General features: G+C 43.7%; 1 protein-coding gene across 3 annotated transcripts in view; it reads right to left on the reverse strand.

Moving 5' to 3' along the window:
* Positions 1-25,472, reverse strand: part of LOC137342215 (acyl-CoA dehydrogenase family member 10-like) — a 50,372-nt gene that overhangs the window by 10,849 nt on the left and 14,051 nt on the right. For 2 of the 3 annotated variants that reach the window (XM_068005999.1, XM_068005998.1), the window contains exons 5-17: positions 25,197-25,355; positions 24,433-24,592; positions 23,060-23,201; positions 20,597-20,665; positions 19,688-19,869; positions 18,789-18,939; positions 18,228-18,373; positions 16,181-16,354; positions 13,629-14,038; positions 11,967-12,107; positions 11,704-11,841; positions 9,421-9,511; positions 5,221-5,379 (exon numbers count right to left, since the gene is read on the reverse strand). In XM_068005999.1, coding sequence (XP_067862100.1) covers positions 5,221-5,379; positions 9,421-9,511; positions 11,704-11,841; positions 11,967-12,107; positions 13,629-14,038; positions 16,181-16,354; positions 18,228-18,373; positions 18,789-18,939; positions 19,688-19,869; positions 20,597-20,665; positions 23,060-23,201; positions 24,433-24,592; positions 25,197-25,355 — 2,122 coding nt within the window. The remainder of the gene's footprint in view (positions 1-5,220; positions 5,380-9,420; positions 9,512-11,703; positions 11,842-11,966; positions 12,108-13,628; positions 14,039-16,180; positions 16,355-18,227; positions 18,374-18,788; positions 18,940-19,687; positions 19,870-20,596; positions 20,666-23,059; positions 23,202-24,432; positions 24,593-25,196; positions 25,356-25,472) is intronic. The other variant, XM_068006000.1, reaches the window with a different exon arrangement.

Genomic DNA, 25,472 nt, shown 5'->3' on the forward strand with positions numbered 1-25,472 from the left:
TAGATGAAGCAATCTGAGGGGCATTTAAGTTTTGTGAATTTTATGCTTATCGAGGTGAAGGACATCAGTGCTAGGGAATGGAACAGTTTCCCATTTCAAGTGCCCAGTGTCAGCAACAAGCACTCTCTCTGATAAAAGACACCAGAGTTAGGTGCAAAATAAAGTCCCCTCCACTTTGTTCCAATCTCAGAAAAGCACCTCTTCTGAATCAGTGTGGCACTTTCCCACTTCCACACTAGCCAACCCGTGGTTTCCCTGAATGAGACTGCAAATTTCGTGTCATATTAGGGTCAATTTAGCGCCTTGGAACATTCCCTTCAAGGAACTGAGTTGAGACTAAATAAACTTATTTCACATAAAATCCTTACAGCCAACAGACAAAGAGAATTTCTAACACTGTTTCACCCGAGATATCCACTAGACCAGAACCAACGGCTTCACCAGAGATATCCAATGTACCAGAACCAACGGCTTCACCCGAGATATCCAATATACCAGAACCAACGGCTTCACCCGAGATATCCAATATACCAGAACCAACGGCTTCACCCGAGATATCCAATATACCAGAACCAACGGCTTCACCCGAGATATCCAATATACCAGAACCAACGGCTTCACCCGAGATATCCAATATACCAGAACCAATGGCTTCACCCGAGATATCCAATATACCAGAGCCAACGGTTTCACCCGAGATATCCAATATACCAGAGCCAACGGTTTCACCCGAGATATCCAATATACCAGAACCAACGGTTTCACCCGAGATATCCAATATACCAGAACCAACGGTTTCACCCGAGATATCCAATATACCAGAACCAACGGCTTCACCCGAGATATCCAATATACCAGAACCAATGGCTTCACCAGAGATATCCAATATACCAGAACAAAAGGCTTCACCTGAGATATCCAATATACCAGAACCAATGGCTTCACCAGAGATATCCAATATACCAGAACAAATGGCTTCACCAGAGATATCCAATATACCAGAACAAAAGGCTTCACTCGAGATACCCACTATATCAGAACCTATGGCTTCACCTGAGATATCCACTATACTGCTTTTTTTTGATAAATATTAATTATTTGGACTTGGGTGTACAGGGCACAATTTCAAAATTTGCAGATGACACAAAACTTAGAAGTGTAGTAAAAACAGTGAGCAGGATAGTAATGGACTTCAAGAGAACATAGACAGGCTGGTGGAATGGGCAGACACGTGGCAGATGAAATTTAACGCAGAGAAGTGCAAAGTGATACATTTTGGCAGGAAGAACGAGAAGAGGCAACATAAACTAAATGGTTCAATTCTAAAGGGGGTGCAGGAGCAGAGACACCTGGGGGTATATGTGCACAAATCTTTGAAGGTGGCAGGACAGGTTGAGAAAGTGGTTAAAAAAGCATTCGGGATCCTGGGCTTTATAAATAGAGGCATAGAGTACAAAAGCAAGGAAGTTACATTAGAATCATAGAATCATAGAAGTTTACAACGTGGAAACAGGCCCTTCGGCCCAACATGTCCATGTCACCCAGTTTATACCACTAAGCTAGTCCCAATTGCCTGCACTTGGCCCATATCCCTCTATACCCATCTTACCCATGTAACTGTCCAAATGCTTTTTAAAAGACAAAATTGTACCCGCCTCTACTACTGCCTCTGGCAGCTCGTTCCAGACACTCACCACCCTTTGAGTGAAAAAATTGCCCCTCTGGACCCTATTGTATCTCTCCCCTCTCACCTTAAATCTATGTCCCCTCGTTATAGACTCCCCTACCTTTGGGAAAAGATTTTGACTATCTACCTTATCTATGCCCCTCATTATTTTATAGACTTCTATAAGATCACCCCTAAACCTCCTACTCTCCAGGGAAAAAAGTCTCAGTCTATCCAACCTCTCCCTATAAGTCAAACCATCAAGTCCCGGTAGCATCCTAGTAAATCTTTTCTGCACTCTTTCTAGTTTAATAATATCCTTTCTATAATAGGGTGACCAGAACTGTACACAGTATTCCAAGTGTGGCCTTACTAATGTCTTGTACAACTTCAACAAGACATCCCAACTCCTGTATTCAATGTTCTGACCAATGAAACCAAGCATGCCGAATGCCTTCTTCACCACCCTATCCACCTGTGACTCCACTTTCAAGGAGCTATGAACCTGTACTCCTAGATCTCTTTGTTCTATAACTCTCCCAAACGCCCTACCATTAACGGAGTAGGTCCTGGCCCGATTCGATCTACCAAAATGCATCACCTCACATTTATCTAAATTAAACTCCATCTGCCATTCATCGGCCCACTGGCCCAATTTATCAAGATCCCATTGCAATCCTAGATAACCTTCTTCACTGTCCACAATGCCACCAATCTTGGTGTCATCTGCAAACTTACTAACCATGCCTCCTAAATTCTCATCTAAATCATTAATATAAATAACAAATAACAGCGGACCCAGCACCGATCCCTGAGGCACACCGCTGGTCACAGGCCTCCAGTTTGAAAAACAACCCTCTGCAACCACCCTCTGTCTTCTGTCGTCAATCCAATTTTGTATCCAATTGGCTACCTCACCTTGGATCCCGTGAGATTTAACCTTATGTAACAACCTACCATGCGGTACCTTGTCAAAGGCTTTGCTAAAGTCCATGTAGACCACGTCTACTGCACAGCCCTCATCTATCTTCTTGGTTACCCCTTCAAAAAACTCAATCAAATTCGTGAGACATGATTTTCCTCTCACAAAACCATGCTGACTGTTCCTAATCAGTCCCTGCCTCTCCAAATGCCTGTAGATCCTGTCTCTCAGAATACCCTCTAACAACTTACCCACTACAGATGTCTGTAGTTCCCAGGCTTTTCCCTGCCGCCCTTCTTAAACAAAGGCACAACATTTGCTACCCTCCAATCTTCAGGCACCTCACCTGTAGCTCTCGATGATTCAAATATCTCTGCTAGGGGACCCGCAATTTCCTCCCTAATCTCCCATAACGTCCTGGGATACATATCAGGTCCCGGAGATTTACCTACCTTGATGCGCGTTAAGACTTCCAGCACCTCCCTCTCTGTAATATGTACACTCCTCAAGACATCACTATTTATTTCCCCAAGTTCCCTAACATCCATGCCTTTCTCGACCGTAAACACCGATGTGAAATATTCATTTAGGATCTCACCCATCTCTTGTGGTTCCGCACATAGATGACCTTGTTGATCCTTAAGAGGCCCTACTCTCTCCCTAGTTACTCTTTTGCCCTTTATGTATTTGTAGAAGCTCTTTGGATTGCCTTATCTGCCAAAGCAATCTCATGTCCCCTTTTTGCCCTCCTGATTTCTCTCTTAACTCTACTCCAGCAATCTCTCTACTCTTCAAGGGATCCACTTGATCCCAGCTGTCTGTGCATGTCATATGCCTCCTTCTTCTTTTTGACTACGGCCTCAATTTCCCAAGTCATCCAAGGTTCCCTACTTCTACCAGCCTTGCCCTTCACTTTATAAGGAATGTGCTTACCCTGAACCCTGGTCAACACACTTTTGAAAGCCTCCCACTTAGCAGACGTCCCTTTGCCTGCCAACAGACTCTCCCAATCAACTTCTGAAAGTTCCTGTCTAATACCATCAAAATTGGCCTTTCCCCAATTTAGAATTTTAACTTTTGGGCCAGACCTATCCTTCTCCATAGCTATCTTAAAACTAATGGAATTATGATCACTGGTCCCAAAGTGATCCCTCACTAACACTTCTGTCACCTGCCCTTCCTTATTTCCCAAGAGGAGGTCAAGTTTTGCCCCCTCTCTAGTCGGGCCATCCACATACTGAATGAGAAATTCCTCCTGAATACACTCAACAAATTTCTCTCCATCCAAGCCCCTAATGCTATGGCTGTCCCAGTCAATGTTGGGAAAGTTAAAGTCCCCTACTATTACCACCCTATTTTTCTTGCAGCTGTCTGTAATCTCCTTACATATTTGCTCCTCAATTTCCCGTTGACTATTTGGGGGTCTGTAGTACAATCCTATCAAAGTGATCTCTCCCTTCTTATTTTTCAGTTCTACCCATATGGACTCAGTGGGCGAACCCTCGGATATATCCCCTCTCACTACTGCCGTGATGTTCTCCCTAATCAAGAAAGCAACTCCCCCTCCCCTCTTACCTCCTGCTCTACCTTTCCTATAGCATTTGTACCCTAGAACATTGAGCTGCCAGTCCTGCCCCTCCCTTAGCCATGTTTCAATAATAGCTATAACATCCCAGTCCCATGTACCCATCCATGCCCTGAGTTCATCTGCCTTGCCCATCAGACTTCTTGCATTGAAATAAATGCAGTTTAATCTAGACTTCCCTTGGTCTTTGCCCTACTTTCTCAGACCATCTGTCCGGTCATGTTTTGTACACTCTCCCTTACTGCCTTTTGTTTCTGTCACCCATTGAACCTTTATAAAACACTGGTTCGGCCACAACTGGAGTACTGTGTCCAATTCTGGGCACCGTACTTTCGGAAGGATGTGAAGGCCTTAAAGAGGGTGCAGAAAGGATTTACTAGAATGGTTCCAGGGATGAGGGACTTCAGTTGCATGGGTAGACTGGAGAAGCTGGGGTTGTTCTCCTCAGAGCAGAGAAGTTTGAAAGGAGATTTGATAGAAGTGTTCAAAATCATGAAGGGTTTAGATAAAGTAAATAGAGAGAAACTGTTCCCATTGGCGGAAGGGTCGAGAACCAGAGGACACAGATCTAAGGTGACTGGCGAAAGAACCAAAGGCGACATGAGGAGAAACTTTTTTATGCAGCGAGTAGTTATGATTTGGAATGCGCTGACTGAAAGGATGGTGGAAGCCGATTCAAACATGGCTTTCAAAAAGGAATTGGATAAATGCTTGAAGGGAAAAAATCTGCAGGCCTACAGGGAAAGAGCGGGGGAATGGGACTAACTGGACTGCTCTTACAAAGAGCCGGCAAAGAGCCGGCACGGGCTCGATGGGCCGAATGGCCTCCTTCTGTGCTGTAACCATTCTATGATTCCATGATTCTATACCAGAACCAACGGCTTCACCAGAGATACCCACTACACCAGAACCAACTGCTTCACACTGGGCATCCTCCAACTGTATCCCTTTTTCAGGGTTAACTCCAAGCACATCTACATAGGTCCCTCAATTGCACAATGCACTTTCACCTCACTCAGGTGATCCTCCAATAATGGCCTGCCTCACCTGGAGGGTCTTCCATCCCAAAAACAGAGAGAGGTCGGACAATTTTAACCCCTGGCGTATCCATAGAAACCAGAATCATGGACTGCTGTCTGTGGCGAGGAGCCTGTGGATCAGTCATTCCCATAAACACACACAGTTTGCAGCGAGGATCCAGTACTCCTGCCAAGAAACACAAGGGATTAATGGCTACTGTCACACCAAGACCAAAGAATCATGGATGGTTGTCATGCTGTCAGAGATAGAATCATGCAACACAGTGATCACACTGCTCATTTTCATTCAGTTATAACACCCCTATAATTTTCTTTCCAGTTCTGGTCACCAAGCCACAAAAATACTAAGCGAGCTATAAGGAAAGATTGGAAAAACTCAAGCTTAAGCTCTCTAGCCAAGGAAGAAGCCATTTAAAGACATTGGGAAAAACATCAATGATTGATATAATGTATTACATAGTGTATACAAGGTATCCCAGAATATTACTTTCTAAGCCAGGAGAGTATTAAAATTTTTTTAAAAACGAAAAGTTAATTTAGAACAGATATTAAAAACTTAATTATTCAAAGAGTAATAAACATTTGCAATAATCTGCAATGCAGGGTAGTAGAGGCAAAAATAGTAATTCAAACCACAGCTGAGTGCTATAATGGAAGATAGAAAGGTTACAGCACGGAAGGAGGCCATTCGGCCCATTGAGTCCGCACCGGCTCTATGCAAGAGCAAATCAGCTAGTAACACTCCCCCGACCTTTCCCCGCAGCCCTGCCAATCTTTTCCTTTCAAGTACTTATCCAGTTCCCTTTTGAAGGCCATGATTGAATTTACCTCCACCACCCCCTCGGGCAGTGCATTCCAGATCCTAATCCAGATCTAGAGTACTAGACAGATATGCGTAATGAACTGAATATTCTTTTCTTATGTAACTCCTAAATAATTCTATTATATCTTCCTGTGAGTCATGTGGCACTATTACTCTATAGTATCACTGGTACATTTTAAAAACTTTTCTAGATTATTTCAGTTCTCATTCTTTATAAATGTATTGGTCAGGCCACGAGTAATGTGTTCCATTTTGGCTGCCAAGCCACATAAAAAAGATACATGCATAACACCACCCGGCATCGGACCACTAGGCACCGGACATGACAAAGGCAAACCAAGCCCAGTTGACCCTGCAAAGTCCTCCTCACTAACATCTGGGGACTTGTGCCAAAATTAGGAGAGCTGTCCCACAGATTAGTCAAGCAACAGCCTGACATAGCCATACTCACAGAATCATACCTTTCAGCCAACGTCCCAGACTCTTCAATCACCATCCCTGGGTATGTCCTGTCCCACCAGAGGTGGCGGAGGGAGTGGCCCTGGGAGTCCTCAACATTGACTCCAGACCCCATGAAATCTCATGGCATCAGGTCAAACATGGGCAAAGAAATCTCCTGCTGATTACCACCTACTGCCCTCCCTCAGCTGATGAATTAGTCCTCCTCCATGTTGAGCACCACTTGGAGGAAGCACAGAGGGTAGCAAGGGCACAGAATGTACTCTGGGTGGGGAACTTCAACGTCCATCACCAAGAGTGGCTCAGTAGTACCACTACTGATCGAGCTGGCCAAGTCCTGAAGTACATAGCTGCCAGACTGGGCCTGCGGCAGGTGGTGAGTGAACCAACGAGGGAAAAACCTACTTGACCTCGTCCTCACCAATCTACCTGTCGCAGATGCATCTGTCCATGACAGTATTGGTAGGAGTGACCGCCGCACTGTCCTCGTGGAGTCGAAGTCCCGTCTTTGCACTGAGGACACTATCCAACGTCTTGTGTGGCACTATCACCGTGCTAAATGGGATAGATTCAGAACAGATCTAGCAGCTCAAAACTGGGCATCCATGAGGCACTGTGGGCCATCAGCAGCAGCAGAATTGTATTCCAGCACAATCTGTAACCTCAAGGCCCGGCATATTCCTCACTCTACCATTACCAACAAGCCAAAGGATCAACCCTGGTTCAATGAGGAGTGTAGTAAAGCATTCCAGGAGCAGCACCAGACGTACCTAAAAATGAGGTGCCAACCTGGTGAAGCTACAACACAGGACTGCATACATGCTAAACAGCGGAAGCAATATGCTATAGACAGAGCTAGGCGATTCCACAACCAACGGAACAGATCAAAGCTCTGCAGTCCTGCCACATCCAATCGTGAATGGTGGTGGACAATTAAACAACTAACGGGAGGAGGAGGGTCTGTAAACATCCCCAAGGATGGTGGAGTCCAGCACCTGAGTGCAAAACAAGGCTGAAGCATTTGCAACCATCTTCAGCCAGAAGTGCAGAGTCGATGATCCACCTCGGCCTCCTCCCGATATCCCCACCATCACAGAAGCCAGTCTTCAGCCAATTCGATTCACTCCACATGATATCAAGAAATGGCTGAGTGCACTGGATACAGCAAAGGCTGCGGGCCCGACAACATCCCGGCTGTAGTGCTAAAGACTTGTGCTCCAGAACTAGCCGCGCCTCTAGCCAAACTGCTCCAGTGCAGCTACAACACTAGCGTCTCCCCAACAATATGGAAAATTGCCCAGGTATGTCCTGTCCACAAAAAGCAGGACAATCTGGCCAATTACCACCCCATCAGTCTACTTTCAATCGTCAGCAAAGTGATGGAAGATGTCGTCGACAGTGCTAACAAGCGGCACTTACTCACCAATGCTCAGTTTGGGTTCCGCCAGGACCACTCGGCTCCAGACCTCATTACAGCCTTGGTCCAAACATGGACAAAAGAGCTGAATTCCAGGTGAGGTGAGAGTGACTGCCCTTGACATCAAGGCAGCATTTGACCAAGGAGCCCTAGTACAATTGACGTCAATGGGAATCAAGGGGAAATCTCTCCAATGGCTAGTCACACCTAGCACAAAGGAAGTTGATAGTGGTTGTTGGAGGCCAATCCTCTGAGCCCCAGGACATTGCTGCAGGAGTTCCTCAGGGCAGTGTCCTAGGCCCAACCATCTTCAGCTGCTTCATCAGTGGCCTTCCCTCCACCATAAGGTCAGAAATAGGGATGTCCGCTGATGATTGCAGTGTGTTCATTTCCATTCGCAACCCCTCAGATAATGAAGCAGTCCGTGCCCGCATGCAGCAAGACCTGGACAACATCCAGGATTGGGCTGATAAGTGGCAAGTAACATTCGCGCCAGACAAGTGCCAGGCATTGACCATCTCGAACAAGAGAGAATCTAACCACCTCCCCTTGACATTCAATGGCATTCCCATCGCCGAATCCCCCACTATCAACATCCTGGGGGTCACCATTGAGCAGAAACTTAACTGGACCAGTCACATAAATACTGTGGTTACAAGAGCAGGTCAGAGGCTGGATATTCTGCGGCGAGTGACTCACCTCCTGACTCCCCAAAGCCTTTCCACCATCTACAAGGCACAGGTCAGGAGTGTGATGGAATACTCTCCACTTGCCTGGATGAGTGCAGCTCCAACAACACTCAAGAAGCTCGATACTATTCAGGACAAAGCAGCCCACTTGATTGGCACCCCATCTAACACCCTAAACATTCATTCCCTTCACCACAGGTGCACCGTGGCTGCAGTGTGTATCATCCACAGGATGCACTGCAGCAACTCACCAAGGTTTCTTCGACAGCACCTCCCAAACCCGCTTCCTCTACCACCTAGAAGGACAAGGGCAGCAGGCACATGGGAACACCACCACCTGCACGTTCCCCTCCAAGTCACACACCATCCCGACTTGGAAACATATTGCCGTTCCTTCATCGTCGCTGGGTCAAAATCCTGGAACTCCCTTCCTAACAGCACTGTGGGAGAACCTTCACCACACGTACTGCAGCGGTTCAAGAAGGCGGCTCACCAGCACCTTCTCAAGGGCAATTAGAAATGGTTAAATTCTGGCCTTGCCAGCGACGCCCACATCCCATGAACGAATAAATATAAAGGCTACAGAGAAGAGCAACAAGATGGATACCAAGTGTGAAGTGGATGAGCTATGAGGAAAAGATGGGGTTATTCAAAATACAATTAGATGCCACAATGGGTACTAGAGGGATGAGCTTTGAAGGGCGAAATGGCCTTTTCTCATCGCTAACTTTTGTTTTATTTTCAAATCCAGATCGAGGACCCCATCCTATGGTTATTCTCACTCAGTCACGTTGTGCATTTTTCCTTGGTCATTCTTACCCGATGTCCACCATTTGCGGCCATTGAGGATATAAAGGTCTCCCACCTCAACGATTGTGGCTTCAATGTTCGTAGCATCTGAAGAGGCAACCTGCACAAAGAGCAAGGCAATATGAATTAATCTGAAACCTCTGAACATCACAGTCACCCGTAACTTTTCAAAGTGATTACTTTCTCTTATCAGAATCTAGGAGATTAGCAGTAGAAACTTTACCAATGCCAAAAAGCCAGAATACCAGCACTTTTCTTTTTATATATGAAAAAAGAAAACTCCCCCTCCCCTAAAAGTGTGGATTCTTTCTGGGATATGGTTCAAAGGACATCAGCGTCCCCAGAGTACCTCACTCAAGAGGTCATTCTTCATGTGGAGCCTGGACAAGTAGTATTAGCCAAACCATATTCTTTCCTTACCCGTGTCCACATGTGCACTTTCTAGCAAGGATTAGGAGCCAAGACCCAGGCTAGTTTTTCCCCTCACCTTAACCCACAGAACCAACTGTAGTGTCCTTACTGCACCCTGGCTGAGAGTAGCTAACTCAGCACTAATCAGGGACTGAGGTTCCTGTCTGTACATCTCAATTCTATAGCAAGCAGTGCATTTACCAAATGAGCCATTCAGGGAGCCCTGGAATATTAGTAATACGGTGAAAAGCTGTCACTGGAATGCAGATGATAGGCCTTGCTTAAACTGCGATACATGTGCCTCTAGTAACGTTGATAACAAAAGAACTCCAAGAAGTACTTTAGTAATGTTAACCTCTAACTATACCTCTAGCATCATGTGTAAAATAAAAGCATTTTCTAATTGTATATCAGGCAGCACAACATTCTGCAGCTGGTAACACGGTTACAAATGTCACAAGTCTGATCCCAGTGGTCGCTGAGATCACAGGAAAACCTGGAGAAATTGAATTGTGTGACCAAAGAATATGTCACAGGATTCCCACAGCCTAACATGTTCCAATAACCCTGGTTTAGTCAGTGACGGGTAATTCTGTATTTGAACTTCTGCATACAAGGGAGAGTGTTCCATGGAATAACAGCTCCACCAGAGTGTTCCACCGGCAGGAAAAGCTTCACTTTAAATTGAAGCAGGTTGTTGTGGTGCAGTTGCAGAGCTTTTGAGTACTGTTGTGCTTTTGCTCTGTATCTTGCGGAGGATTGACAGAATGGCCACAAACCCCTACAGCTAATCTGTAGACTTTTACCTTAAACACAGGATAGGAAAAGGCCATTAATATTTAAATCTCTTTCCATCCCAACAAGCAATCCTCTGCTGGAAATGGCTAATTGTGAATAATTGGTGTGAGATTTAATTAATTACAACACCAAATTATACATTTTTGAATTGGCCCACTGTTGGTAGGAGGATTTAGATATTAATAATTTTACCAACAGCTGCTATTAAGGGCTACTACTCCTTTGCAAACAGAGGCAGCCACAGGAAGCAAGTTATTTGTAGATTTACTTTATGGTATGTAAACCTCCTGTCTACTCATATGGTCACAGTATTAACGTTCAAATAAAGATTAATCTTGCGTCCAAAATTACATATAATTCATTCATATAAGCATGTTATAAATTGGATAGCCAGGCAGTGAAGGATAGAATACTAGAGAGCCTAGTCTTCAGTTGCTTCCAAGCCTTTATTCACAGAGCTCCACATTACACCCACTACACACCCTCGATCAGCTCTCTTATAAATGCGTACAAGTGAGTTCCCAATTGATACACACCACCTGAATACAATTAACACTAATTGATATAAATCACATGGATGCAATTAACAAGCATGGCCACCTGATAGGGAGAGGACTTCAACACGTGAGGCACTATCAGCTGCGTCTGCATTTTTAATTTTAATACACATGGGGAAGAGTTGTTCATCACCTGAATGTATTATCCCACAGGTAGGCTCATGTCTTGAATTCTTCAGGCCTTCAGATGCCTCAGCAGCTTTCAAGGTTAACTCTCCTGGAATCTGTGCCCAGTACATTTATATCCAGCTGCACTCTTGTTATAGGCAACTTTAAATTTGCAAAATGTAGAGATCAGGTCACCAGGAGCACCCAGGTATTGGCAGTTTATTTGTCAATGTAATGTCTTACTGAAATGGGTTTCCTCCAAAGTAAAAATAATTCTGACTGTCTGTTCTGAATGCTATTTTAGGGCTTCTCAGACAATGTTTTAATTGGAAGAGAAGCAGTTGGCAGAGCAACAAACATCAGAAAATATCTCTATTCATCCTGTCCCCAGTTTGTCATAATTGCAGATCTATCATACCTGTGGCTCAGTCATGGCAAAACAGGACCTGATTTTCCCTTCCAACAATGGCAGAAGCCATTGCTCCTTCTGTGCTTCAGTCCCATATTTCACCAGCATCTCCATGTTTCCTGTATCTGGTGCAGAACAGTTAAAAGCCTGTAAAACAGAGAATTTGGAATCACAAAAAAACAGTAAACTCACGTAAATAAATTCAAATAGGCCACACCAAAAAAGCAAGTGGACTCTTCACAACAAAGACTCTCAAATAATTATAGTAATACCTCAGGAGCATGCAGAGACCTCCCCATAACCTGACACAGGTGAGCATATTCCAGATGTGTCAGTCCGGCTCCGTATTTAATCTCAGGATCAGTTTCCAATGGTAAAAACAGGTTCCAGAGACCCTCTGCTTTGGCTTCATTCTGAAAATACAAGAATTAATCCTTTCATTATTGGTAATTAGACACTATCTGCAAAGAACATTTTCCAGTCATTACAGTCCCAACTCAGTCGTCTCCCATCACATTCAACTATGAACCACCAGTGCTCAAAACAAAACCTCACATCTGCCATTGAACTTGAGCTAGAATGACTTGCTGCAGCTCTGCTGGGAATGTTTAACCCAGTCAGCTTCTAATTATTTTTGATTCCTGAGTCTGTGAGAGCGTACATCTAATATAAAAGTACCCACCCTAATGAGGTAATGTTAAAATGGTAAAATAATCTTCTAGCTTCACAACATTACCCATCTCCCCCCACTGCTTAAAACACACCTCCAGGCTTGATTTCTCCAATTCCCTCCTCACCTCCACCATGTGCAAGCTCCAAATTATCCAAAACTTTGCCATCCGCACTCTGTCATGCTCACCCATCAGCCCTATCCTCACTGACCTCCTCCGGCTTCTCATCCCCTAATACACTGATTTCGAAAGCCTCATCTTTGTTTATAAATCCCTTCACACTTTTGCTCCACTCTACCTCTGCAACCTTCTCCAGCCCTACGTACCAGTCCACACCTTCCGACTCTGGTCTACTCTGCAAACTTGAACACCAACCTCCATCACTATCAATGGCAGAGCTTTCAGCCATTATGAACCTGCATTTGCATTCTCACCCTAAATCCCCACCACCTTACTACATCTCTTCCCACCTTCAAAAGTTTCCTCAAATCTCTCACTTCAGTGAAACTCTCTGCCACCTTTCTTAACTCTTCTAACTTGATGTCCATACTCCCTCCACTTTTGCAAAGAACCTTGGGACTTTTCACTACTTTAATAGGTGCTGTACAAGTGCAGATTGCTGTTGCAAGAGAGATTTGTATGTCAATCTTTTTCTTTCCCCAATTCTTTTTGGACATTTTGGGTCTCCACACAGCAATGAGCCAATCTATCAATGTCCATAGTGAGTGAACAGCTCCATAGAGCGGCATCCCAGTTTGGTGCTGAGTGCTGCCATGTAATAGGCTGTACGCACGATGGCAATCAGCCCAAATTCCAATCTACGTAATGTTCAGTGAGGCTGCCTGGTGAAAGACCGCACTGCTGATATGAATGGGAGCAGCACCCAGCTGTGTTTGGGAATGGGAATGGAAAGGGAAATTAATAGGTATCAATTATTCGTAACTTTTTTTTTCAAAATTGTTTCAAGTTGGGAAAAGTGTTTTAAAACGAAAGTACTCCCTCTCTCCAACACTTGTATTCTCCGTTAACTCAGAGTCTGTAACCCTGAATATCACTTTCTAAAAAAAAATCTTCCTCTCCCTGAATGAATAATTGCTCCTGAGACCTCATTCTTAAATATTGGTCTAAGCCAGACTTCTCCAGAACCAAAATATTTCAGAATGTGGATTTTGACATGGCACAGCACGCCAGATCATGTCTCTGTAAGGAGTGATAAAATGCAGATACACTTGGCATGCCCGTCACACTAGTTAAACCTCATACCTTCAGTTCCTCTATTCGGAGATTTGGGATCCATCGATTTTCAGCCCTCTGGTGGTCCATAAGTTCCTTCTCCAGGGGATAGACATGTTTGTCCATGAATACAGTCAGTTTGTGGTACAACTCTTGCACTTGGGCAGGCAGCCCCTCAGGTGAGATAATCAAATGACCTTTAGGAATGGACACCAAATGTCTGGAGTGGTTAGTATCAAGCAAAGAGGCAGATAAAATGCCTGATGCTGATGATCTCTCCCTGTTACATGTAGAGTACTTCCTCAATGGACGACCTGGATTTCCAGTTGGAATTGATTTGAAGATTCGGAATCCTTCCCTTACAGCAAACACCCATGCCAGGTCAGCCATTTTCTCAGCAAGTTTCCCAACTGTTTCAGCTTTAGCTGAACTTGCCTGTCCTAAACAGAACATTTAAAAGATAAAAGTGAGGCCATGGAAATAAGTACATCTAGTGACATCTACAATGGATGATCAGTGTTCCAATTTGGATAGCACAGAGTGGATCACAGATGTTCCTTTTGTAAATTATTGATTGCGAAGTGCTTTTGGATGTTCTGATGTGAAAGGAGCTATATAAACGCAAGTTTTTCTTTCCTTCATACGTGAGCCGAGGCAGTAGGCGTTGGTCGGCAAGTCTGATCTTGTCCTCACTTGCCATCTATTCAGGTACTGATATCCAGAAAGGGCAACAAGTCAGAACTGGGAGATGTAGACCCATTAGCTTGATGCCAATTGTAGGAAGGTTAAGAGAAGGGATCATTAGGGATGCTCTGTTCAATCACCTTTACAGAGAAGGGATTATTAGGGCCATGCAACCTGGCTTGTGGAAGAGACAGTCATGCCTTACCAAGCTAGTTAAATTTTTCAAGGAGGTTACTAGGTTGATGGATGAAAGCAGCCCTGTAGACATTTGGATTTTGAAAAAGTTTTAGACAAGGTGCCTCACAAAATGTTCCTGTGTGATTGGAGGGCAAATCTGGGTTGGATTGGGAATTGGCTGCATTCTCGTAGACAGATGGTTGTCATAATGGTAGGGGCTCCGCATGGAGACTGGTTAAAAGTGGAGTCCCACAGGGATTGGTGTTAGGGCCGTTAACTCTTCAGGATTTATATCAAAGATCTGGATGAAGGCATTGGGGGTGCTGTCCATTTACAGATGACACAAAGATCTGTGCTGGTATCACAACCCTTGAGGAGAAAAAAAAACTACAATCTTATCCAGATGCGATGGGGGAATGGGCCCGAATCTGGTAGATGACATTTAATGTAGATAAATGTAGTGCAATACATGTGGGTAGGGCTAATACCAAGCATGTGTATACCATGCTGGGCTTGGAAATAAAGTCTGTTGCAAGGGAAAAAGACGTGGGTGTTATAGTGTACGAGTCTCTAAAGGTCCACAGCCAGTATCGAGACGCTATAGTGAAAGCAAATCGAGTATTAGGATGTATAGCTAGGACAATCCAATATAAAACAAAGAGCACCTTAGTGGTCTTGGTTAGGTCCCATCTAGAAAACTGTCCAATTCTGGACCCCTCACGTGGGAGATATAAAGGCCTGGAAAAGGTTCAGGGGAGGGCCACTAGATTAACACCTAGTTTAAAAACCCTTAGATAGCACAACAGGCTCAAGGAGGTGGGCTTTTTTACTCTAGAAAAATGTAGACTTCGGGGAGATTTCATTGAAGTATTTAAAATGATGAAAGGACTAGACTGTGTACATGTGGACAGATTATTTGAATTAGGTGAGTTAGGGAGAATGAAGGGACATGTGTACAAGTTAAGCAGAGAGCAAGGTTAGACGTCAGGAGGTTATTCTTTACCCTGGTAGTCACAGACCTTTGGAATAGGTTGCCGGTTCATGCAGTGAATGCAGATTCGCTGCAAACGTTCAAAAAGGAACTGGACAAGATCCTGGAAGAGATTGATATTGCATCATACAAAAGGTAGGTGGGATGTTGGTTGGTGTACCTTGTGGTCATTGATATTCCTGGAAATCATCTTTGTGTGGGGGGGGGGGGGGGGCATTGAAGAAGAATTTCCCCAAATTCTTTTCTTTCCCTGAACTGGCCTAGGGATTTTTTTGCCTCTCCCAGGATTTTAATTGGCTGCTGATGGTGAGGAATATTCAGGGTTGTGTTGCCTAGTTGCAACATGACTGAATGGGACAGCTTCAATGGACCAGCTGGTCTTTTCCGTATATATGTACACTTTCTAGCAGGTATCACTAGATAGCGATCGGGAGTGGGAATCCTTGGTGTCTTTCCCCCTGCCAGCCACTGAAGCCAATTGTAGCATCCCAGCTGACAGCATTTAACTTGGAACTTTCCTGGCTTGTATGGCTTTGTACCATAACATGTGGTGCATTTACCTTCGAGCCATTGCTGATGCCTCAGTAACTTAGGAGTCTGTATTACTCCCCCAAAACCATCCCTACAGGACAAGGTACAGTAGTACAGCCCTTCTGAGTTTGATCACTCAAATGTCTGTCATATCCAGCCACTAACAGAAAGCACTCTAAGACAAGGTCCAAACTCTCACCTTGACATGACCGTTTATAGACTCCCTGGAGTATGGCTGCGAGTCGGAAAAAGGAGAAAGCCATATAGAAATTCCAATTTTCAACAACATTCATCCCCATGTTGTCACAGTAAAGGGCAAGGTATTCCAAATCAGACAGGATTCCTAATTCCATCAAATCACACTTACTCATTCCTACGGCAGAAGGGAAGGTGTACACTAAATTAGGATTAAACAACCACAAAGACATTCACTGATGCAATTAAATAGATCCACAAAGAGCTGACAGACTCATTTAAATGCAAATTCAAGGAGGAAAAAAAATGAAATATTGAAAGAGTATGTGCCAGGTGAGCCTTAGATACATTTATATTAAATTGGGAATCCAACCACATAAACCTCAAGCAACTGGTGCATTAGTTACTTTAGTCAGCCTGTTGAATAACTATTATATCTAATGGAAACCTGACAAGTTTGATATTTGTATTATGGTAATCACAGAAAATTATGTTTAAAAATGGACTAAAACTAATTAAATATTAAACTATCCAAATAAAAAGTTTCAGATTTATGAGTGGATTAGCCTGCTGAGATGTAAGTTGACATGATTTTGTAATCCGTTACAATATCAGACAGCTGCTGTGCGAGAGGCTGAACAACACACTAATTATAAATACTTAGCCTCATGCAGACATACAAATCAAAACTCAGTGTTTAGCAAAACACTCCCATAATTGCTCTGCCCGCTGCCAGCATCTGAAAGACCCAATGTCAGTGCTAATTCGAGGTGTCTGTGTGCAACACAAGTATTTTTCACTAAGCTCACTTGTATAAATAAAACAGCCAGTAAGGCTCCCAAGTCTGCATTATTTTACCAGTACCAGCAACACTTTGTATAGTGTATTTGCTATTAAATTTTTTCAACACTTGTTCTTAGTCACCAAGTACCAAGGATCAAATATTTTCCAAGAATAATATGGATGTTTTGTTTCGCACCAATTTTTAAAAATGTTATTTTACTGGGCATTACACTGGCATATCATGGTAGAGCTGCAGCATGCGATGTTCGAGTTGAAGGCCTGAGTTCGATCACCACCTCTCCATTGAGTTTCTGCTCTCAGCTGTACTGCCATGGGAGCAGCTGGACTTAAAAAAAGCAGTAAATGCTCCATCCACCAGCAGAGGCTTCCCTCACTTTGATGATTAAAAAATATTTTCTCCTACTTTTTCCCCCCCTCCTCCTTGCCAACTATTGCTGGGCACAGTTGCACGAGCACTAGCAGGTGATATTTATATTGTGGTAATCATTAATTGTGGGTGTCAGTAGGGTACTCAAACACAGAGAATATCACAGCTGAGACTAATCCACATAAACACACTTGAGTAGGCATCTGTAGTGGGCACCCTGGATGACTTTTCTGCTCACTAACCTGGTGCACTGAGGCAACTGTAGCATCCCTACGGTATCCCAGCTGAGGTAAAGTAACTCAGCACAGATCAGGGATCAAATCTGAGATCTTCCTGGTGTTTGTGACTTGGAACCACATTGGGCCATGCATTTGATCACTAAGCCCGCAGGGCAATAAAGAAGTTTTAAAATTTTTAAAAATCAAAACGAAAACAAAAAAGGACAATAAAACACATACACAAAAACCACATAGTGTCAGCATTATTGCCTCAGAGACTTAAGCATATAACCTAGGCTGACACTTCAGTGTAGTCCTAAGGAAGTACTGTGCTGTCAGAGGTGCTGTCTTTTGGAGCAGACGTTAAACAGAGGCCCCGTTTGCCTGCTCAGATGGACGTAAAAGATCCCATGGCACTATATGAAGAGCAAGGGAGTTTTCCCAGTGTCTTGGCCAACATTTATCCTCAATTAACATCTCCAAAAATGGACTAACTGGTCATTTATCTTACTGCTATTTGTGGAACCCTACTGTGTGCAAACTGGCTGCTGTGCTTTCCTATAAAACAAGTAACTACACTGTGGGAAAGGCACTATATAAATGCAAGTTCTTTCAAAGAAACATTAAACCTCCAGTGTGAGTAAACAACGTAACCACATTACCTTTCAAGAGGGGGAAATCTGGTGAGAGATGGTGTGCCAAACAACTATTCGCCACATCACTGATGGGATCGCCCAGTGTGGACAGTTCCCAGTCCAAAACTGCTAGTACCTCGGGCTTGTCAGGGTGGAAAACCAGATTGTCCAGTCTAAATCACGGAGAAGAGAGAAAAGATAGAGGGAGAGTACAGAAAGGAATGGGGGTAGGGTGGGAGGGGAGAGTTGGTAGAGAGCAAGAGAGAGAATGAGAGAGAGAGAGACACACACAAAAAAGAGAAAGCAAGCGAGAGACAGAGGAGAGTGAGAGAAGAGATAGAGAGAATGTTAAACTACAGTTTGATTTATAAAACTGATGTGCAACATTCACAATAGGTTAGATTCTTAAGTATTTAGATTGGTACAGTGGAGCTGTGGTGATAGGTTTGAGTGGGAAGCACCGTGTCCCATGGTTTAAATCAAGTCCACAGCTCAGTGAAATTTAAACCCTAATCTTAAAAATTCTCAATTGTTACCTCTAAAACATGTGGCTAAACTTTTATCTGATGAAACAGTTACATTACATACCTGAAGTCTCCGTGCACAAGCGTGGTCTTTTCGTGCGTTGGGAGGCGTTGCGGAAGCCACTTTATGAGCTGCTCCATTGTTGGAATGATCTGAGTTTCACTTGCCCGGTACTGCTTAGTCCATGTGCGAACCTGGCGCTCAATGTAATTGCCTAAGAATAAATAGTATTAAAACAGATCAGCACAATACCAGGAGAGGCATGAGATATGAGAAGGAGAGGATCAAACCATTGGAAGAAACAAGAGAGAATAAGCCAACACTGTTGTCGACTTCTGTGGATGCAAATCTCTAATTTTTTCCTAGATATATCATATTGTTTATGTGCCAGATTCCCCACAATGGTTTTCTGGGTAAATGCACTGCCCACTGTGGTACAGCCACATAGATCAGAAGCTCCCTGGTTTAATTCCTGATCTGGGCTGAACTGGCTGATCTCAACCCAGACAGCATTTGGAGTGCTACAATTTGTCTTGGTGCCTTTGGCTAGAAGAAAACAAAATCAGCCAGTTTGATGCTTGATCTAACACACAATTAATAAGTAGCACTGATTACATGAGTTGTGCAAAATTGTTATAAATGAAGGGCAGCACCAGTGACACAATACATTGGTATTCCAAAAAACTGCAGTCACAAAAGAATAGGGTGCAGGCTCATGCTGTGATTCACCAGGTAGAAAGATCTGGTTCTCAACTTGCATGACAGAAGTGCCAAGGGACAAAGAGGAAAGAAAAACTATGAATAATCCAACATTTAAAAAAAATGATCCCTAGGAATAAGAATGAAATCTAAGCAAACTCTGGACTCAGTACTGTACATAACTAGAAGCAGCAAATATATACAAATCATACAGTAAATATATACAAAGTAATAATCGATTAGAATCAGGTGACCTCCCTTACCATATTTTCCATAATCCTCCAATCCAGCAGCTCGGATGTCAACCTGGTGAATCTGGCAGAGAACACGATTCAAGGCAGTGTAAATATCTCTCCGCTGGCTGGCAGTTAATCCAGGCAGCGTTGGGTCCTTAAATATCCTTCCCGGGCAGTATTCCATCAGATAAAAAGAAGTTCCAAGAACACTGGAAAATAGGAAAAATTACAGAGAACATTCCCTCTATTTTCGAAGGAGCAATATCATTCAATACTGTACTTAAAATACATTTGCATGCAACATATAACTAGGTCAGAGGGCACCACATGGGTCCCAGAACAATATTACATTTAAACAAGTGATAGTCAAAAGCGTATTACATGCACTTGCAACATGAGTTCCAGTAGAATCCAAGTTGGGCAAACTTAAAAACTAGCACAAGATATTATATCCTGACAAAAATCCGCAATGCCAACCATATCTGCTAGTCTATATCCAAGACATTCTACTCTATCTTTACCACCCGCTCTCAATTCCTCACACTTTAATGTAATTCCCTCACTATCTTATAATGCTTTAATCTCCCTTCTTTATTTCCCCCTCATTCTCTCCTTTTTTTCTCCATTAATCTTTCATACCTCCTTTTCTCCTCATTCTCTCTGAATTAGTGCTGAATTTCGTGTTGTGTCTACTAGGAACTGGGTTTTGGATATCTAATCTGCACACAGTCTCCACCCTTGGATACTGTCATCGTACCAGATTCCAGAGGTGAACGGACAGCACCTTAAAACCTACACCACCCAGCTTCTGTGCCCACCCTGTTTTTTCAATCTGAGTTCTTTTTTCCTCCTTTCCAATACATTACTCTTATTGACCATTAAATTACTGATACACACATACTTATGCGCTGCAACTACAGAGCTTGACTTTCGTACCTGGGGTCCTCGCACATGGCAAGTGTCCTGGGAACAGGAACTCCCGTGGCTCCAAGAGCTTTTATCACCCTGAATGGACCGTGAAATGAAAATGAAACTTCAAGCCTTTACACATTTTAAAACATAAGTTGACTGCAGAACAACATTCAGAACAAAGCATAATTAACTGTACTACCTAGATTTTTCATCGATACCTAGACAGTGTGAAGAGAGTAGTTCCCAACTTCATCGATACTGACACCATGTAAGGACAACTAGTAACACTAAGAACATTTTGCTACTATTGTTTCCTGTAGTTTCACAGGTTTTTTTTTAAAAACAGGATTTTGTCGCAGAACTTCCCGAGACCAATACACTTTATACATGACATGCCTGAGAAGTTACTGGTGCAGTTCCTTTATGTATTTTAATCCCTGGAGTTTTCTAGTCCAGCTGTCTTCAGGCTGGCTGCTTAACTGATTGAAAACAAAAGCCTTTGAAGCAAGTTTCTAGCTAATTGGAGTGGGGGGTATCCCTCAGAAATAAGATAAAAACAAGCTTAAATAAAAGTAGATGGGAGAGAGAAGCGGAGGAAAAATAAATGATGAGTAGCATTCATGTACAATTTACTTTTAAAATTGTGTTAAGTATTATGTTGGTTACGTAGAGTTGGCATTATAGATGCTCCTGACAGTTCAGTAACTTCACTGTTTTAATATTGGGGTTTATTGCGTGAGCTGAAAATCCTTAAAAAAAATTAAATAATTACCCTATTTTGTAACCAATTTTCTCTCCTCTCCTGATGATGCCGATTCTTGCTGGTATATAATTCCACAGGTGCCGGCAGCTTTCACCATATGCTAATCAACAACAACAACTTGCACTTATATAGCGCCTTTAACATAGTAAAACATCCTATGGCGCTTCACAGGAGCGATTATCAAACAAAATTTGATGCCGAGCCACATAAGGAGATATTAGGGCAGATGACCAAAAGCTTGGTCAAAGAGGTAGATTATAAGGAGTATCTTAAAGGAGGAGAGGGAGAGGTAGAGAGGCAGAGAGGCAGAGAGGTTTAGGGAAGGAATTAAGAGCTTAGGGCCTAGGCAACTTCAGGCACAACCGTCAATGATGGAGCAATTAAAATCGGCGATGCGCAAGAGGCAAAAATTGGAGAAGCGCAGAGATCTCGGAGGGTTGTAGGGCTGGAGGAGGTTACAGAGATAGGGAGGGGCGAGGCCATGGAGGGATTTGAAAACAAGGATAAGAATTTTAAAATCGAGGCCTTCCCGGTCCGGGAGCCAATGTAGGTCAGCGAGCACGGGGTGATGGGTAAACGGAACTAGATACGAGTTAGGATACGGGCAGCAGAGTTTTGGATGAGCTCAAGTTTATGGAGGGTGGAAGATGGGAGGCCGGCCAGGAGAGCACTGGAATAGTCGAGAGCATTGGAATAGCCAAGTTTAGAGGTAAAGGAATGGATGAGGGTTTCAGCAGTACATGAACTGAGGAAGGGGAGAAGACGGGCGATGTTACGGAGGTGGAAATAGGCGGTCTTGGTGATGGAGTGGATGTGATCAGAAGCTCATCTTAGGGTCAAATAGGACGCCAAGGTTACGAATGGTCTGGTTCAGCCTCAGACAATGGCCAGGGAGAGGAATGGAGTCAGTGGCTAGGGAACGGAGTTTGTGGCGAGAAATGAACACAATGGCCTCGGTCTTCCTAATATTTAACAGGAGGAAATTTTTGCTTATCCAGTACTGGATGTCGGACAAGCAGCGTGACAAATCAGAGATAGTGGAGGGGTCAAGGGAGGTGGTGGTGAGGTAGAGCTGGGAGTCATCAGTGTACATGTGGAACCTGATGTGTTTTTGGATGATGTCGCCGAGGGGCAGCATGTAGATGAGAAATAGGAGGGGGCCAAGGATAGATCCTTGGGGGACTCCAGAGGCAACGGTGGGGGAACGGGAAGAGAAGCCATTGCAGATGATTCTCTGGCTACGACTGGATAGATAAGAATGGAACCAGGCGAGTGCAGTCCCACCCAGCTGTGAGACAGTGAGTGTTGGCATGGTATTTGACTGTGGGGAGGGGTGGAGGCATCACAACTACACCCCCATCCATGGCTGATCTAGGAATTTGTCTAATTTTCCTCTCCTTAGCTCAGGAACACTGAAGCCAGTAGTGCTTCTAGTGACATCTTGGCTGAAATCAATTGAATTGGCACAGATAGGAATCAAACTTGGAACCTTCCTGATCAGCAAGGCTCAATACCAGGCAGTACCGCTACCCAATTAGACATTAAGGAGCTATGAGCTGAAAATGTTTTTTTTAAAAAGTGGCTGGCCCAGGGACCCTGGAATCCCCTGCAACTGACAGCAGGCTAAGAGTTAAACATTCAGCTCATTGAGCTGCAGACTAAGCGAAGGGGATTCATCAGTTTTGTGAGAAGCAGAGAGTCCCTCCATTTTACTCACAACGCACCTGTATTCTCTCTCCACTGCATGTGCTGACTGCAGTTGTTTTCCAGGTGGTTTCTTTCTCAGGACCAGCTGTTGGTCTCCACTCCGCACGTGGTACGTGGGGTAGGATTGGCCGTGACTAAACTGTCGAAGAGTCAGTGGCTCTGAAACCAGACACAAACATTTAGCATATCAAACAAGCATCATTAATACAAGTAACTTGGCAACACTGGGAACTAAAATAACTCTGCAGGACATCCAGTGCATGGTGCACTGCTAAACTACCTTGCTGTTCTCAAGAGTGGTAGGTTGCAGGTTGTCTCTGGGCAACCTTTTCACCGTGTCAGCCTGGTTGGTTGGGGGAGGTAAGCAGGACCAGTCAATCTACAATCTTGTGGGCACCTCCTAAAGTTCAGCATGTACACATCTATCAGCAGACCATCTCCGAGCCATTTCAAACAGGGACCAAGGGGGTGTCTTGGGGATCTGCGGGCAGTGCCAAGTAAATGGGAGACACAAAATCGAAAAGAGTCCAAACATTTCTCAATAATTCACCTATCTAAAATAAAGCTTCACTCCAAACTAAAATAAAGACAATCACGTTATCCCATTGAAGTTAGCCACTCATATCTATATTACTCTCATCTGGGAACGCAATATGCACCAACCTCCCGGGGCATCTCAACCAACAGTAGTTATGTTACTGCTTGGTCAAACATGGTCAGCCAGTGGCTGTGTCCTTCCTAGGGAGACACACTTAATCACTGCAGGAAGTGAGTTTATGCAAAAAGCAATCTCCAGTTGCCACCTTGGAATGAAATCTCCATAGGAACTAAAAGAAATTGATGACAAAGGGATAGGGCAATTGTACTGTAACTCAAAGAAATACAATAAAAGGCACGACATGGCATAATGGTGAACGTGTAGTTATTCACAGTGCATTTATCTATTGAGTCATTAGGGGAGCTCTGTGTGATGGCATTTCTAAAACTCTTCTCTCTACAAACACAATTACACAAACTGCATCTGGCTAGAAGGTATGCATTAGATCTGAAACTACTTCCAGTTCTAAGCATGAAATGTCAGCAGAAAAGCATTTATCTGAGCTGACTGGTTATCCTAACTGGCCGCACGTCCCAGCACACCCTGCGTGCAAAATTATTTCATCACATGGTGCATCGATTCATATCATTTAGTAGAATGCCACACTGGATTGAATCTGATCAAGTATTTGAGTCATTTAGTTATCCAAACAGGGATCATTCCAAAATTCTTCTAATAAATGGTGTCCAATTGTAACAAAGTTATTCTACAAATACATATGCTTCTGGTGTAAACAGTTCAGTATGCTTAAAGTTTGGGTCACAGCATTGTGCTGGAGGGTGAACAACCTACCTGCTGAACTTAGCCCCAGAGTGGTCTGGAGATACTCTTTCAGACTGTCTTTAGGAATCTCCAACCCCTTACGAACAGCTTGTGTACCAGGCACATAACCGTGCAACGGGAACCCCAGCATTGATTCTAACTCCTGAATGGATGTAGTGGTGTCTTCAACCTAGAAATGAAAATGAAACACCTTTTCCGTATTGCTGTTCAGCTACAGATTCCCTGTTCTCTATGTAGAGGCATAAACTTAAACTTAATATGAATGCAATTAGAAGCTCTCCAGTGGCCTCATGAGTAAAAGCACCACCCAGTGCATCATTCAGACCAAAAGGTCCTAGGTTTGATTCCTAATCTGATCTCTAGTTGATCTTCGCTGGAGCAGCTGTTGGCCTCAGTGCCCCTAGACTAGAAATGTAAAAATCAGCTATGGTTTCCACTCTTGATTGCCAACCAGTGACCTCTGCTAGAAAATGTGCTGTGTGGTTAGGATCAGGCTCTGCTACGATGCCTCAACAGCTGAATATTCAGCTGATACTCACCTTCCAGTTAATATATAAAGAATGCTCAGTTGGCCAAGGTACCAGAGGTCAGAAAGGCTTTGAAATCGTACCCCAGCAGGAGAAAATGCCTTCAGATGATAGAGGGGAAGAAAAGTCAGAATTCATTTCTAGAACCTTTACATTGTCCTTCTCTCTCCAGTCACTATTCCACTGTATGCTATGACCCTCCAAATTGTTTCTCTGTGCCCAGCAACTTGCAACAGACAGCCTTACCTTAATAGTGCTGATCCCAAGCTGAGCTGCTGTTTTCAGGTTTTGTCCAAGGTCATCGAGGAAAATTGATTCCTCAGGGCGGACCTTCAGGTGTTCCAAACAGCGTTTGTAAATCTCAGGGTCTGGTTTGGAAACTCCTTCACGGCACGACTCAACAATCTGCAAACATTGAAGAAAACATAAGAAAGCAGTGATGCAAAGGACCTCTGTTCTCAAATGGATTTTATTTCTGCATTTTTCTTTTGCAATTTGCGCACCTGACTCTGCTGTAGTTTT

Source organism: Heptranchias perlo, chromosome 25, assembly GCF_035084215.1.
Source record: "Heptranchias perlo isolate sHepPer1 chromosome 25, sHepPer1.hap1, whole genome shotgun sequence".
Lineage (NCBI taxonomy): Eukaryota > Metazoa > Chordata > Chondrichthyes > Hexanchiformes > Hexanchidae > Heptranchias > Heptranchias perlo.